Source organism: Mustelus asterias, chromosome 18, assembly GCF_964213995.1.
Source record: "Mustelus asterias chromosome 18, sMusAst1.hap1.1, whole genome shotgun sequence".
In the NCBI taxonomy this organism is placed as follows: domain Eukaryota; kingdom Metazoa; phylum Chordata; class Chondrichthyes; order Carcharhiniformes; family Triakidae; genus Mustelus; species Mustelus asterias.
In genome coordinates, this window is record NC_135818.1 from 76383232 (window position 1) to 76401289 (window position 18058).

The 18058-nt window shown below is 48.2% G+C and overlaps 1 protein-coding gene across 2 annotated transcripts in view; it reads right to left on the reverse strand.

The window, feature by feature from the left end:
- The window catches only part of LOC144507281 (coiled-coil domain-containing protein 85C-like), a 263226-nt gene that overhangs the window by 40222 nt on the left and 204946 nt on the right, over positions 1-18058 (reverse strand). The window contains exon 3 of one of the 2 annotated variants that reach the window (XM_078234324.1): positions 2719-2829. In XM_078234324.1, coding sequence (XP_078090450.1) covers positions 2719-2829 — 111 coding nt within the window. Of the gene's footprint in view, positions 1-2718; positions 2833-18058 lie in introns of both variants that reach the window. The other variant, XM_078234323.1, reaches the window with a different exon arrangement.

Consider the following 18058-nt stretch of genomic DNA (forward strand, 5'->3'; position numbering starts at 1 on the left):
TCACTCACACTGTCCCCGTGTGTAATGGTGATCACACACAGTGTCCCCGTGTGTAATGGTGATCACACACACTCTCTCCGTGTGTAATGGTGATCACACACAGTGTCCCCGTGTGTAATGGTGATCACACACAGTGTCCCCGTGTGTAATGGTGATCACACACACTGTCTCCGTGTGTAATGGTGATCACACACACTGTCCCAGTGTGTAATGGTGATCACACACAGTGTCCCCATGTGTAATGGTGATCACACACACTGTCTCCGTGTGTAATGGTGATCACACACACTGTCCCAGTGTGTAATGGTGATCACACACACTGTCCCCATGTGTAATGGTGACCACACGCACTGTCCCCGTGTGTAATGGTGATCACACACACTGTCCCAGTGTGTAATGGTGATCACACACACTGTCTCCGTGTGTAATGGTGATCACACACACTGTCCCCATGTGTAATGGTGATCACACACACTGTCCCAGTGTGTAATGGTGATCACACACACTGTCCCAGTGTGTAATGGTGACCACACGCACTGTCCCCATGTGTAATGGTGATCACACACACTGTCCCAGTGTGTAATGGTGATCACACACACTGTCCCAGTGTGTAATGGTGATCACACACACTGTCTCCGTGTGTAATGGTGATCACACACACTGTCCCCATGTGTAATGGTGATCACACACACTCTCCCAGTGTGTAATGGTGATCACACACACTGTCCCCATGTGTAATGGTGATCACACACACTGTCCCAGTGTGTAATGGTGATCATACACATACTGTCCCAGTGTGTAATGGTGATCACACACACTGTCCCAGTGTGTAATGGTGATCACACACACTGTCCCAGTGTGTAATGGTGATCACACACACTGTCTCCGTGTGTAATGGTGATCACACACAATGTCCCCGTGTGTAATGGTGATCACACACACTGTCCCCGTGTGTAATGGTGATCACACACACTGTCCCAGTGTGTAATGGCGATCATACATATACTGTCCCAGTGTGTAATGGTGATCACACACACTGTCCCCGTGTGTAATGGTGATCACACACACTGTCCCAGTGTGTAATGGTGATCACACACACTGTCCCCGTGTGTAATGGTGATCACACACACTGTCCCCGTGTGTAATGGTGATCACACACACTGTCCCCGTGTGTAATGGTGATCACACACACTGTCCCCATGTGTAATGGTGATCATACACATACTGTCCCCATGTGTAATGGTGATCATGCACATACTGTCCCCGTGTGTAATGGTGATCATACACATACTGTCCCCATGTGTAATGGTGATCATACACATACTGTCCCAGTGTGTAATGGTGATCATACACATACTGTCCCCATGTGTAATGGTGATCACACACACTGTCCCCATGTGTAATGGTGATCACACACACTGTCCCCATGTGTAATGGTGAACACACACTGTCCCCTGTGTAATGATGATCACACACACTGTCCGAGTGTGTAATGGTGATCACACACACTGTCCCCATGTGTAATAGTGATCACACACACTGTCTCCTGTGTAATGGTGATCACACACACTGTCCCAGTGTGTAATGGTGATCATACACATACTGTCCCAGTGTGTAATGGTGATCACACACACTGTCCCCGTGTGTAATGGTGGTCACACACACTGTCCCCGTGTGTAATGGTGATCACACACACTGTCCCAATGTGTACTGGTGATCACACACACTGTCCCCTGTGTAATGATGATCACACACACTGTCCTAGTGTGTAATGGTGATCACACACACTGTCCCCATGTGTAATGGTGAGCACACACACTGTCCCCTGTGTAATGGTGATCACACACACTGTCCCAGTGTGTAATGGTAATCACACACACTGTCCCCGTGTGTAATGGTGATCATACACATACTGTCCCAGTGTGTAATGGTGATCACACACACTGTCCCCATGTGTAATGGTGATCACACACACTGTCCCCATGTGTAATGGTGATCATACACATACTGTCCCAGTGTGTAATGGTGATCACACACACTGTCCCAGTGTGTAATGGTGATCACACACACTGTCCCCATGTGTAATGGTGATCACACACACTGTCCCCATGTGTAATGGTGATCATACACATACTGTCCCCATGTGTAATGGTGATCACACACACTGTCCCCATGTGTAATGGTGATCATACACATACTGTCCCAGTGTGTAATGGTGATCATACACATACTGTCCCCGTGTGTAATGGTGATCTCACACACTGTCCCCATGTGTAATGGTGATCACACACACTGTCCCCTGTGTAATGGTGATCACACACACTGTCCCAGTGTGTAACGGTGATCACACTCACTGTCCCCGTGTGTAATGGTGATCACACACACTGTCCCCATGTGTAATGGTGATCACACACTCTGTCCCCGTGTGTAATGGTGATCACACACACTGTCCCCGTGTGTAATGGTGATCACACACACTGTCCCAGTGTGTAATGGTGATCACACACACTGTCCCCGTGTGTAATGGTGATCACACACACTGTCCCAGTGTGTAATGGTGATCACACACACTGCTCCGTTCTTATACTTGGACCTTGATTGCTGACCTGGACATTGGTGATTGGTAGTGAGCATTGATGGCTGTTGGATATCAGACGTGTGTGTGCAGTAAAGAGTTACAGTTATCTGATGGGAATCCCTGCCCTGAACAATACTCACGTTTTGCGTAGGTTCCTGAAATGGCGGCTGCAGCGGTGAAGAATGTGAAGAATCTGACTTGTGCGGCGCTGAGTACGTCTTGCGGCCGACCTTCAGGTCCCCAGTGCTTGACTGCTTTAAGAGAAATGGATGGCCTTTATTAACGAGGTCAGACTTCCCACACTGTTTCAAATAACTGTAGACACTGCTTATAGCACCGTTAATCATAGAATCCCTACAGTGCAGAAGGAGTCCTTTCAGCCCATCAAGTCTGCACTGTCTCTCCGTCCCACCCTATCCTGTAACCCACACATTTACCCCACCAATCTCTCTAACCTACACATCTTGGGACACTTAAGGGTCAATTTAACATGGCCAGTCCACCTAACCTGTACATCTTTGGACTGTGGGAAGAAACCGGAGCACCCGGAGGAAACCCACGCAGACACGGGTAGAACGTGCAGACTCCACACAGACATTGACCCAAGGCCAGGAATCGAAACCCGGGACCCTGGTGCTGTGAGGCAGCAATGCTAACCACTGTGCCACTATGCCGTCTTTCCACCAATCCAACCAGGCTTCCTTTTGATCAGAAAGCAGTATTGTCACAACAGATACCAAAGGGATGACCACAATCTTTTGGAAACCAAAACAAATCATAAAGTAGATGAAAAGATTGAGTATGTGGACTTTAAGAAAGAGGTTGTGCTGGAATCTTTGAATGGCATCAAGATAGATAAGTCGCCGAGTCCGGATGGGATGTACCCCAGGTTACTGTGGGAGGCGAGGGAAGAGATTGCAGAGCCTCTGGCGATGATCTTTGCGTCGTCGATGGAAACGGGAGAGGTGCCAGAGGATTGGAGGATTGTGGATGTGGTTCCTATTTTCAAGAAGGGGAATAGGGATCGCCCAGGAAATTACCGACCGGTGAGTCTAACCTCAGTGGTTGGTAAGCTGATGGAGAAGATCCTGAGGGACAAGATTTATGAGCATTGAGAGAGGTTTAGTATGCTCAAGCATACTCAGCATGGCTTTGTCAAAGGCAGATCGTGCCTTATGAGCCTGGTGGAGTTCTTCGAAAATGTGACTAAACACATTGACGAAGGGAAAGCGGTAGATGTGGTTTATATGGATTTTAGCAAGGTGTTCGATAAGGTCCTCCATGCAAGGCTTTGAGAAAAAGTGAGAGGGCATGGGATCCAAGGGGCTGCTGCCCTGTGGATCCAGAACTGGCTTGCCCAAAGGAGGCAGAGAGTGGGTATAGATGGGTCTTTTTCTAAAAGGAGGTCGATCACCAGTGGTGTGCCCCAGGGATCTGTTCTGGGACCCTTGCTGTTTGTCATTTTCATAAATGACTTGGATGAGGAAGTGGAGGGATGGGTTGGTAAGTTTCCCGACAACACGAAGGTTGGTGGGGTTGTGGATAGTCTGGAGGGATGTCAGAAAATACAGAGGGATATAGATAGGATGCAAGACTGGGCGGAGAAGTGGCAGATGGACTTCAACCCAGATAAATGCGTAGTGGTCCATTTTGGCAGGTCAAATGGGATGAAGGAGTACAATATAAAGGGAAAGACTCTTAGTACTGTAGAGGATCAGAAGGACCTTGGGGTCCGGGTCCATAGGACTCTAAAATCGGCCCCGCAGGTGGGGGAGGTGGTTAAGAAGGCGTATGGTGTGCTGGCCTTTATCAATCGAGGGATTGAGTTTCGGAGTCCGGGGTTAATGATGCAGCTACATAAGATCCTCATCAGACCCCACTTGGAGTACTGTGCTCAGTTCTGGTCGCCTCATTACAGGAAGGATGTGGAAAAGATTGAAAGGGTGCAGAGGAGATTTACAAGGATGTTGCCTGAATTGAGTGGCATGCCTTATGAGGATAGGCTGAGGGAGCTCGGTCTTTTCTCCTTGGAGAGACGTAGGATGAGAGGAGACCTAATAGAGGTATATAAGATGTTGAGAGGCATAGATCGGGTGGACTCTCAGAGGCTTTTTCCCAGGGTGGAAATGGCTGCTACGAGAGGACACAGGTTTAGGGTGCTGGGGGGTAGGTACAGGGGAAATGTTCGGGGGAAGTTTTTCACACAGGGGGTGGTGGGCGAGTGGAATCGGCTGCCGTCAGTGGTTGTGGAGGCAAACTCAATAGGGTCTTTTAAGAGACTCCTGGATGAGTACATAGGACTTAATAGGATGGAGGGTTATAGGTAGGCCGAGAAGGTAGGGATATGTTCGGCACAACTTGTGGGGCTGAAGGGCCTGTTTTGTGCTGTAGTTTTTCTATGTTTCTAAATCCACAGCAGGCCCGTCAGCTTGTGAAACCGAGGAGATGGGTAGATCCTGTATAGGTACGTCAATCCAGAGCCCAGAGCCCAGTTCTGACCCATCAAAGCCAAATCCTTCACCTTTCCTTTCCCCGCTGCAGGAGCGGAAGGACTTGCTGTGTATTTCCACTATTTTCTGGTTAACACTGAAAAGCAATTGAGGACTTGCACTTGTATAGGGCGGCATTTTCCTGCCACGCTCATCCCGAAACCGGAAAAGCCCACTCGAAGGTCAACCCATGGTCCGCCCCTCGCCCGCTCCAATTCCCGTGGCGGGTGGGACGGTAACATTCGCCCTCTAGTGTTTGATCGAACCTTAGGATATCCAACAGGAACCTACATGTGTCCAGCACCTTTAACATAAAACGCCCCAAATTGCTTCACAGGCCGTCATGAAACAAAACATGAAGCCAAACATGCAGCCAAATCACTATTGAAATTTCAGAAATCAGGTCCATTCTATTGTGTTGAGATGAAACATCGGCACCAAGCCATTGTGCTTTAATATTGAGTGATGTCCATGTGAAACTGGTCCCAGAACTGCCTCACCCCAATGTTTTGGGATGCAAAATGGTCCCTAGAGTCAGATTCAGGGCGGGGGAAAAAAATCTATATCTTTAGTCCAAGACAATAAAAACTCAAAATGCTATGACTGATATTTACTGAAACTCAAGGGTCAACATAGTCATCGGAAATGAGTTCTGAGAATGAATCGCGTGTAATCGTTGGTGATTCTATTTTGTTGGCTGTGTTGTACGATCAAAGGTTATCAAGCAGGTTTCCCAGTTGAATGAATTACAACCCATTGTCCCAGGCACTGATTAGCTGTCATGTAATAGCCAAACATGTGTATTTTATTGAGAATAAAGGCAGGGTCATAATGAACAGGCCAAGGGATGGAATAATGGGGCCTTTGAAATACACAAAAACACAAGAAACAGAATCAGGAGTTGGCTACCGGGCCCTTCCAGCCTGTCCCGCCATTCAATACCATCATGGCTGATCTATGCCGGCCTCAGCTCCTTTCCTGTTCCATTTCCCCATAGCCCTCTATTCCTTGATCAACCTCCACTTTAAATACCTCCAATGATCCAACCTCCACCGCCCTTTGGGGCAGAGAATTCCAGAGATTCACCACCTCGTGCGAGAAGAGATTTTTCCGCACCTCAGTTTTTAATGACCCGCCCTTTACCTTGTGGCCCTTTCCCTTTGTTCAAGACTCTCCTTCTAGTGAAAACATCTCACCATCTAACCCTGTCAAGACCCCTCAGGAACTTATACGTTTGAATAAGGTCACCCCCCTGCTAAACACCAAGGAAAAGGCCTTGGTTTATTGCTTCATCTGAAAGATGGCACCTCTGACAGTGCAGCACTCTCTCAGTACTGAACTAAAGTCGATTTGTGCTCAGATCACTGGACTGGAATTTGAACCAAGACCAGGAATGCTAACCATTGAGTCAATGCCTGACGCTGGCACGGTTTAACCACTAATGTCCTTCTGCCATTTTGCAGTTATTGCTGTTTGTTGACTCCTTCTGTTTAAAACACTAATGAGATCTTTAGGAATGATAGCCTTGAGGAACCGCCAGTGCGAGGGAGTTGAATCAACATAGATTCTTTAAAATATATCGTGTTCCTGCCAGAGTCAATATTTGCAAAGGCTGCAGTTACACTTAAAGCTTGGAAGGTCAGAGCTGCCCCCCCACCCCCCCAAACACCACACACCCACACACAAGCACGCACATGCCCACGCCCACACACACACATACAGACCCACACACAGACACACACACACTCACAGGCTTGCTTGTTTGAGAGGAAAACACAACATCAGCCCAAGTGTCCAAGCTGGAAGGATCTATTCATTCATCCCTATCCCAGCACAGTTCCACCACGGTGGCACAGCGGTTAGCACTGCTGCCTCACAGCGCCAGGGACCCGGGTTCAATTCCCGGCTTGGGTCACTATCTGTGCGGAGTCTGCACATTCTCCCCATGTCTGTGTGGGTTTCCTCCAGATGCTCCGGTTTCCTCCCACAGTCCAAAGATGTGCGTGTTGAGTGGAATGGCCATGCTAAATTGCCCCTTAATGTCAGGGGGACCACTAGGGTAAATGCATGGGGTTACAAGGATAGGGCCTAGGTGCAATTGTTTTCGGTGCAGGCTCGATGGGCTGAATGGCCTCCTTCTGCACTGTAGGGATTCTATGCTCACTGAAATGGCAATTGGAGGGGAGAGATTTAAACACACAGCAATGATTTTTAATTAGAGAATTTGCCTTCACAAAGTCGGCATCAGTACTGGGTGGCCTACATAAGAGACCAAAGGGATAAATCAGCTGAGGAACATTCACAGGAATTAAATGCAGATGAGCTGTGTCAGGGGAAAGGCTCCAATTCACTATCTTTAGATCTGTTCCATCTACTTGAAGTAGCTTTGCAACGATACAGTTTCGCTGTAAGTAATGCATTACTCTGGAGAGTGGGGAGGTAGGGGCTGGAGTCACAGATGATGTCTGACCTCAGCATGATGGTTTTTACCAGCAACGTCTGCGGGATCGAGTTTTCTTTTAAAGAAAACACAACATACGATTTCAAAACCAAGTTGACATTCTCAATTAGCATCTGTCAGCACTTTAACAGACACCTACACACAACGTAAATATTCAACAGCACTCGAAAAGTCAGGAGAGAAAATAATTCTGCTTAGCCAGGAACTGAATTGCTCCCATAGTTTGGATACTGATGAATGGTTAATCTGCAGAGAATTGTCCATTGCACTGTCCGACACAAACCATAACCATAGGGTGGTGGGTTACAGGAACCCACACCCCTGGTTACGGCACGATGGCACAGTGGTTATCACTGCTGCCTCACAGAGCCAGGGACCTGGGTTCAATTCTGGCCTCGGGTCACTGTCTGTGTGGAGTTTGTACATTCTCTACGTGTCTGCGTGGGTTTCCTCCGGGTGCACCGGTTTCCTCCCACAGTCCGAAGATGTGCGGATTAGTTTGATTGGCCATGCTAAATTGCCTCTAATGTTAGGGGGATTAGCAGGGTAGATGTGAGGGGTTGCGGGAATAGGGCCTGGGTGGGGTTGTGGTCGGCACAGACTCGATGAGCCAAATGGCCTCCTTCTCTACTGTAGGGTTTCCATGATCTTAAATGGCCACTTAAATATCTCATCCCACCCCCACCACTATTTTACCCGCAGCAGGGAGAGGCCATGCCACCCTGTTATCCCAACAGTTTTAGTTGTATGGGCTGGATGGAGTGTCACCTTGCTTTGGGGGTCCCCTGTGTCCAGTGAAGGGACATGTTCCCACCCCCCCCCCCCCCCAACCAATCCCCAGGTTATGTCCCCCTTTAACCTTGCCCTCGGCAATCTCTCAAACCTGCAACCCCACCCCAACCTTCACACTCTCCTCACTGGGACCCACCGATTGATGCCCCGGACTTAACCTTCAGTCCAATTCCCATTCGAGTGGCACAGTGGCACAGTGGTTAGCATTGCTGCCTCACAGCGCCAGGGACCTGGGTTCGATTCCCGGCTTGGGTCACAGTCTGTGTGGAGTCTGCACGTTCTCCCCGTGTCTGCGTGCGTTTCCTCCGGGTACTCCGGTTTCCTCCCACAGTCCGAAAGACGTGCTGGTTAGGGTGCATTGTCCGTGCTAATTTCTTTCCCTCAGTGTACCCGAACAGCTGCCGGAGTAGGGCGACGAGGGGATTTTCACAGTAACTTCACTGCAGCGTTAATGTAAACCTACTTGTGTCAATAAATAAACCTTCACACGCCCCTCGCTGTGGCCTTCCAGTGGATACCCCGGACTTCGCTTCACTTCGATTCCCATTGGCTCCTCATCTTCAGGGACTGCCTGCAGTTCCAACAGTGGCCACCACTCAAAGCAGCACTGCTGAGACAGCAGAGGTACCTGTCATCTAATTGGCTGGAAGGTCTCTAAGGTGAGACCTGCTCCCCAGATGGAGGCGGGCCCTGCCATCTGAAAATTTCTGCGCACAGTTTCTTAGCAATGATTTGTCATTACTCTGACCGACACAATTATTTAATAATAATTGACAGAGTTATTGGGTGGAGACTGCCTCAGCCTCCTTTATAGCAGGAGTTCGATGAGAAAACATTGGCTCACTACATCCCCAAGTTGGCACAGTCACTGCTAAAGGCCCAATCTTCCAAAATACTAATCTTCTCCCTTACATTTCCACCCTCTCAGAACAGCATATTCCACTCGTGGAACTATCCCCAGAATAAACTCACATTTGGGTGGCACAGTGGTACAGCGGTTAGCAGCACCAGGGACCCGGGTTCGATTCTGGCCTCGGGTCGCTGTCTGTGTGGAGTTTGCACGTTCTCCCCATGTCTACGTGGGTTTCCTCTGGGTGCTCTGGTTTCCTCCCACACTCCAAAGATGTGTGGGTGAAGTTGACTAGCCATGTAAATTGCCCCTAGTGTCGGGGGATTCGCAGGGTAAATATGTGGGGTCATGGGAATAGGGCCTGAGTGGGATTGTGGTCGGTGCAGACTCGATGGGCCAAATGGCCTTCTTCTGCACTGTAGGGATTCTATGATTCAACAGAGGAACCGATTCCATAAACTCCCCCAGTGCAAAAGGAGGCCATTCAGCCCATCGAGTCTGCACCGACTCTCTGAAAGAGCATCTGAACCAGGTCCACCACCCCCCCCTCCATCCCCGCAACCCCGCGCGTTTACCATGGCCATTCCAACTAACTTATAGCTTTGAGGGATTTGAATGTGCAAATACCATTGATACACATGCTATACTCACTCTCCTGTCAATTTTCTTTATAAAGATTTAAGTCAATAATAGCTAATTCTCTAAAAGTGTGAGTTCTAAAGTTACCTACCTTTGAGGTATTGTCCTCTGCTCCCCAACCCCTCCCCCTGCCAACCCTCACTCCCCACCTACCATTCCCTGCAGTAACAGAACTACAGCTGTTTCTCATCACTGTGACACACAATCCATCTCTCCGGCTCCTCTTAATCCCAGCAGTCGGGATCAGTGTATTCCGTGCTTCAGGGTTGGGACCTTTCCAGCCCAGGACCCCTGAAGTGGCCCAGTGGGACTATTCATCTGTGCAGCTGTCAGCCATCCTCAGATCTCGAGTAGGCCCACCCCCCTGGAGAGCTTCACTCTCTGACCTCCCACACGCCTGCTGCAGTCTAAGTACTTGCACAGCTAATAAACTTAGCAATCCCCCGGCGGTTCAGAGTTGGATCATTTCCCTGGCTCTGTAGGAACTGCAGTTCAAAATCATTGCAGACTTGACACCTTATTATAACATTGCCTCATTAAGCTCACATTATCTCCTTCCTTTCTCAATCGTCCAATTACACTGTAATTCAGAAGTATCATCTGACTGATTTCTTTTTTTAAACAGGACCTTTTCCTGAGCAGATAAGCCAGGAGTCAAAGCCGCTAAATAAAAATGGGCTTAGCTTCCTCACGGCTCCATTATTTGCAGGTCTCTGGAGAGAGAGAGAGAGAGAGCAGAAGAGCTAATTGGATTGCTTTTTTCAAAGGGCAAGGCACAGGCCTGATGGCCCGAGTGGACTCCACCTGCGCTGTATGGGTTCTGTGATTATTCTGGCCAGCTAGGGCAGCAGATGCATGTGAAAGACAGGCCTCCAATCCACCCCACTCACTCCACACACACAAAATAACCAAAATAAAGCTTCGATTCCGCTGACTTCAACACAGCATTGGTGAGGAGTGAACACAAGAAACCTGTTCTCTTGCAATCCAAGCTGACTAAACAGGCCACAGAGATGACCACAATCCCCAGGCCTGAGATTGTGGTTGGGATGAGGGGCTGGGGGTTGGGATAGGGTGGCTGTCGGGGAGTGAAAGCACAAGGCGGATGGATGAACGGTGGGTCAAAACCGCCACAAAGGAATGTGATTGAAACTTGCTGACATACTTGTGTGCTCGGTTGTTTATTGAAGTGGTTAACAACTATGTGAACTTTCCAGGGACGTTAACCAGTGCGCCACCACAGGAATGAAGTCCACAAACAGGCAGAACAAAGCGGTGTTACCGAACAGGACTGCCTGCCAATGTCAAAATGTATTAGCGCCTCTTCTTCAGCCCTCTGATTTCTTTCCATCTTCACGACAGAATTAACAATGTTCCTCCCTACAAACTCTCTTAAAGCATGAACAGCACTATTTACCACAAGGAGAATAATGGCAATAAGCCAAGTAGGTAGCAGCAGGCTTCTGACGCTGTTTTCACACAGCTGTACTTACTGATGGACTCTCTATCTGCTTAACATATGACTTCTCTTGGCCCAAGCCGTGTTCAGGAAGTCTGCCAGGCAGCTGCCCGGTAACAATGGCCTGGAAATTCAATGATGTTCCATCTGTTTTGCGGGCGTAAAATGGATGCAACAGTTATAACTGTTAGGGTACAGACATCAAGGCCTGTGCCTGAAACGAGCAAGGCCCAGTTCGTATGTGCAAAACGAGGGCCTAATACCTTTTTGAGGCCCTCTTAGTAAAATTCGATTGGTCTGCTTCCTGCCCGCACCCGCGGAATTTTACCGGCATACCGCCCTGATTCCAGGGGCGGGCGAGGCTCGGAGAACAGCATTCTCCATTGGCCCCGGGTGGGATCATACAAACCTCGAGTGGACGTGCCAATAAAATTCCCCCCAGTTCTATTCACAGTGATCCTCAAAGGGCCTGGTACAGGCCACCACCAAAAATGAGCCCACTCGAAAACTGCAGGCATCAAACTTCCCACTGTTCACCCTTACCCTCCTGGTTGCCATGCTCCCTCTCAGGGTCGCTGTCTCATGCCCCTCCCTCGGCCAATTGCCCCCATCCCCTTCCAATCGCTCCCTCCACTTCTTCCAACCCTCGTGTTGCTGCCGCAGCCCAGATTTCAAACCCTCTTTGTTAATGAGCAGCCTGGGGATGCCTCGCAGGCCTCTGCAGCTCACTGGCCTCATGGGGAAGGGGCCCAAAGCCCAGTACTGGCTGGGCCCTTCGCTCCCTACCTTCTGGCATTGGAACTGTTCCCTGCGAGCATTTCCTGTGCCATTTTTTTTAAAGGAAAATAATGAAGCAACGTCATCTCACAGAGGATTTTAAAAAATTATAGAGTCAAGTGCAAAATGCATTGAATTTATGGAATCCCTACAATGCAGAAGGAGGCCATTCGGCCCATTGAGTCTGCATTGAATCTGGTCCGACAGAGCATCCCACCCAGACCCCATCCCCGTAACCCTACATATTTACCCCGCTAGTCCCCTTAACCTGTACAGCTTGGGACATTAAGTGGCAACTTAGCATGGTTTACCCCCTAACCTAAACAGATTGGGACACTAAGGGGCAATTTAGCATGGCCAATCCTCCTAACCTGCACACCTTGGAACACTAAGTGACAATTTAGCATGGCCAATCCCCCTAACCTACATGTCTTGGGACACTAAGAGGCAATGTAACATGGCCAATTCCCGTAAACTACACATCTTGGGACACTATGGGCAATTAGCATGGCTAATCCCCCAAACCTACACATCTTGGGACACTAAGGGGCAATGTAACATGGCCAATTCCTGTAAGCTACACATCTTGGGACACTATGGGCAATTAGCATGGCTAATCCCCCAAACCTACACATCTTGGGACACTAAGTGGCAATTTAGCATGATCAATCCTCCTAACCTGCGCATCTTGGGACACTAAGTGAAAATTTAGCATGGCCAATCCTCCTAACCTATACATATCGGGACACTAAGGGGCAATTTAGCATGGCCAATCCACCTAACCTGCACATTTTTGGACTGTGGGAGGAAACCGGAGTACCCGGAGGAAACCCACGCAGACACGGGGAGAACGTGTAAACTCCACACAGTCATCCGAGGCCAGAATTGAACCCGGGTCCCTGGCGCTGTGAGGCTGCAGTGCTAACCACTGTGCCACTGCCGCTATTACTCCATAACGTTATGTGGGTGGTGGAATAAATTTTTAAATCTGCAATTGTTGGCATTGGGGCAGTGTTCAGGATTTTAAAAGTTTCAACTCCGAGAGCTGAGTTTGAATGGGGCTTGTGGGATTTAAAGATCTCTCTCTTTCAGGCAACCTTTAAGGGCTTTTAATTAAGCTCAATTCAGTTCCCGTTGGGTTTAGAGCCACAAACATACCAATAATTCAGCGCTAATTGGCAGTAAAAAGAAAGGTGTACCAAGCAGAGCGAAAGCTTCAACTAATGAGTCGTGAGGAGACTGGATACACGGCATCACTGAAATGTTTGTGTTCAGATATCAACAGTATCAGATTGATCTGCTAATAGCCTAAATCAGTCACGTAAGCTTTGCATGCAGTTGGTTTCAATCAGTTTGCCAAGAATGTAACTGAAACCTGGTTGGAAGTCGAAGAAATAATCAGACTACTGTGAAGTGCAGTTTTCTCTCAATATAAAGGATTAGCAACTGGTTGCACTGAGTTGGAACATCGGTACACCCTGCCCTGTTCCACACCATTCTCTCTGCCCAACCTGTTTTGGGATCCGTTGCTACTTATCCTTATAACCTGTGGGTAGCCTGCAACTAAATACGTGTGCAGGAACAGTCTGGATTAGGCCAGATCAAATCAATTCACAAACGTGGTCAAAGCTGTCCATCATCCGGACATTCATGAGATGATTTCCATGCGGGTGGAATCCATCAGTAGCGGATCGCCTGCTCACTGCCCGCACACACAGCCTGATGTTCTTGTGGGTTAATAGAATCCCTACAGTGCAGAAGGAGGCCATTTGGCCCATCGAGTCTGCATCGTGTTTGCTTACCCCTGCAGCAAGGGGTAGAGAACTTTGGAAAGATGTGCGGGTTAGGTTGATTGGCAATGCTCAATTGTCCCTTCGTGTCCGAAGATGTGTAGGTTAGGTGAATTTAATTAATACATTACATACTTAATGTATTTAAATTAAATGGGTGGCACACAGTGGTTAGCACTGCTGCCTCACGGCTTGGGTGACTGTCTGTGTGGAATTTGCACTTTCTCCCCGTGTCTGCGTGGGTTTCATCCGAGTGCTCCGGTTTCCTCCCACAGTCCAAAAATGTGTGGGTTAGGTTGCTTGGCCAAGCTAAATTGTTCCTTAGTGTTAGGGGGATGTCTGGGGGATTAGCAGGGTAAATACATGGGGCTACGGGGATAGGGCCTGGATAGGATTGTTGTCAGTGCAGGCTCGATGGGCCAAATGGCCTCTTTCTGCTCTGTAGGGATTCTATGATTCTATTCTATGAAAGCTGGGTGAGTTGGATTCTATCAATGACTGTATTTCAAAGTCAGTTTACTAGTTCTGAAGCACTTTGGTGTTATCACATAAATAAGACCAAAAGACCATAAAACATAGAAGTAGAATTAGGCCACTCGGCCCATCGAGTCTGCTCCGCCATTCAATCATGACTGATAGTTTTCTCAACCCCATTTTCCTGTCTTTTCCCCATAACCCCATAAATGTAAGTCCTTTTCGTCCATTGATGCTTCTACATCCTGTGAATGGTTTTAATTGCCAGTGTGGTTAAGAAACACGGGTTTGTTTTGGAGAATTGACATTTTGAAATAGATCTAGTCAGTTGCATGAGCCATTGCTTGCTGTCAGTTGATATAGATATATAATATAGATACAAAATATCTGTAAAATGTAAATATACCATAAAATTAAAATACTGTATATTTATTATAAAATGGCAGAGCAGTTTGGAGGGAGACTTCACATGCTCTCAATACTGCCCCTACAGGCTAGAACCTGCAAATACACAGGACGGGATTTTAAGGCCTTGCTTGTCCCGAAACTGTAAAATCTCGCCCGAGGTCAACAGACCTTCCCATTGTCCGCCCCCCACCCGCTCTGATTCCCATGGTGGGCAGGGCGGTAAAATTCTGGCGCCAGTTCCAATCAGGATTTTCACAGTAGTTTGTAAAGGCTTCTTTCACTTTTAGATATTGACATAAAAATGTGACGAAAAGTTGCGACAACAGGGGACCGGGCAGGAAGCATCCACGTTTTCAAATATCTATCTGCGATCTCCACTTCTGACCGAGAGACATTTACGTGGCTTGGTGTTCACAAACAGCTTCCGAAAATATTTCTTCTGATAAGGTTCAAAGGCGAGTTGAAATGAGGCATTGAATAAAGCGGACAGGTAGGGAAATGTCACTGTAAATAGAGCAGTCACCTCCCCAGACTGGAAGCCGCCAGTGACCTTTCTGTCGCTGACTAAACTTGTTAGTGTACAAAAAGATAAATAATCAAACACAAGAAAAATGCACGTTATGAAAAGGAACAGAAAAAAAAATCCAGCAGCACATGAAACGGTTCGGTTCAGACATAATCTGAAATGTGCTTTGGGTGAGATAAGGACATTAGAACAAAATAGGAGCAGGAGTAGGCCGCAAAGCTCCTCGAGCCTGCACTGCCATCCAGGAATTCAATCCTGCACTATTCTGAATCCTCTGGCTTGTCACATGGGGAATGATGAGTTATCACCATTCCTGGCTGGTAACGTGGTCACAATTCAGGGATATAGCACCAAAATATATTGACATCAATACTGACCAGGGCAGGCCCCATGGGCAGGCGGGAGGGAACTTGGTCAAGAAAACCCTGGGATCCGGCTTTTCCACACGCTGTGGAATTTTAACTCCTCCACGGTGAGTCCACGGTTAGCACTGCTGCCTCACTGGGCACCTGGGTTCGATTCCCGGCTTGGGCCACTGTCTGTGTGGAGTTCTCCCCGGGTCTGCGTGGGTTTCCTCTGGGTGCTCCAAGTTCCTCCCACAGTAAGACGTGCTGGGTTAGGGTGCATTGGCCATGCTAAATTCTCCCTCAGCGTACCCGAAGAGGCGCTGGGGTGTGGCGACTAGGGGATTTTCACAGTAACTTCATTGCAGTGTTAATGTAAGCCTACTTGTGACTGATAAATAAACTTTATTTGTCAATGTGTGCCTCAGCAGGAAGCCCGTCTGATTGACAGCCTTGACTTCCAATTAAGCGGAGCACCCTTAACAGAATGCCACAGCGGCACATGAGGAACTTATTGATGTACTAATGGCAGGATCTGGATCCTGGAAGGAGTGGTAGCAATCCATAAGGGGAGTGGTCAGATGTTGTGGGTTGGGGAGAAGAGGGAGGGTGTGGGGGGCAGGGCAGGGCAGGGAGGTCTGAAGGTAGTGAAGGAGGTATCTTGAAGATCTGGAGAACAGACCCCTGCTCCTCCTGGCTCACCAGCAGTGTTGGAATGGCTCTTAACCTTTGCCCTGTGCCGTTACTTCCTTTGAGCTGCTGGCTTTCCTAAGGCCCATAGCAGCCAGCCGGCCGAGGTTAATATGGGAAGACCGACAAGGTCCAACCCAAACATCGTAATATTTAAATGGACAATCCCCTTCCTTGGAGTGAGTTGGCCGCCCACTCCTTGTTCTGTCCCAATTAAAGCGTAGGCAGGTTGGGCTGAGATTTCAGGCGTTAATAATGTTTATACCTCATCCAATCCCAGACCACTCATTTTTGGGGGGTGACAGTGATAGGGCAGGGGTGAGAACATGGAGGGATCTGAAAACCAGGGTGAGAATTTCAAAATTGAGACGTCACGTAACCGGGAGCTAATGTCGGTCAGCCCAGCAAGAATGTATAGGGAGGCGATGGCCTAGTGGTATTATCGCTGGATTATTAATCCAGAAATTCAACTAATGTTCTGAGGACCCGGGTTCGAATCCCACCACGGCAGATGGTAGCATTTGAATTAAATAAACAAATATCTGGAATTAAGAATCTACTAATGACCATGAAACCATTGTCGGAAAAATCCATCTGGTTGTCCTTTAGGGAAGGAAGTTTGCCGTCCTTACCCGGTCTGGCCTACATGTGACTCCAGCGCCACAGCAATGTGGTTGACTCTCAACTGCCCTCTGAAATGGCCAAGCAAACCATTCAGTTCAAGGTCGACTAGGGATGGGCAATAAATGCTGGCCAGCCAGTGATGCCAATGTCCCATCAGTGAATTTAAAAAAAACAGGGGTGAAGGGGGCACAGAACTTGATGCAAATTTGGATGTGGGCAGCAAGGTTTTGGGTGAGTTCAGGTTTGGAGAGGGAGAGGACTATGGAGGCAGCCGGAATAGTCGGAATAGAGGTGTGGGCTGCTTGTTTGGAAGCTGCACATCGCATACAAAGAACAAAGAACAATACAGCACAGGAACAGGCCCTTCGGCCCTCCAAGCCCACGCCACTCCCTGGTCCAAACTAGACCATTCTTTTGTATCCCTCCATTCCCACTCCGTTCATATGGCTGTCTAGATAAGTCTTAAACGTTCCCAGTGTGTCCGCCTCCACCACCTTGCCTGGCAGCGCATTCCAGGCCCCCACCACCCTCTGTGTAAAATATGTCCGTCTGATGTCACCAGTATCTCAGCCAAACAGTGTATTTGATGTTTATTTAATCAGATACAAAAGTAAAAGGAAATAGACAGTCAGTCCGAGGATGCAGATCACTGCCTGTTTACCCGGTGATGTTCAATCCCCCTGAGAAGCAAAGAATGAAGTCTGCCGAGAGCTTTTACTTCAGCTTTTTTTCCCTGTGCACAATCATTCAGGTTGGCTTGCACTTTTCCCTCCTCCTATTATTGGATTCTGACAGGGTGCCTCTACGCTGCTTGTGCTGGCTGACACATTACACATTACCCAAACTCACTGTCAATCTCTCAAAGGCCAGCTAGATACACAGCATCTTTAAACAATAATGTGCATGAGTTATCCTAATTTGCTGTCAGTCCATTTTTTGGACACTCAGTTCAAATAAGATTGAAGAGACAGCTCCTGTGATGAAATGCTAGTGCCTATGAATTCTTCCATCTCGCTTTCAGTCACAACGTGACATTAATAATAACTCGCAGCGCTGACTGGTTTGGCGAGCTATTGCCGAGGGATATGATTATTACAAAACATGGCAGGAAGGAGGGGAGGAAATCAAAGGCGGCTGACTAGTCACAGATTACAGAA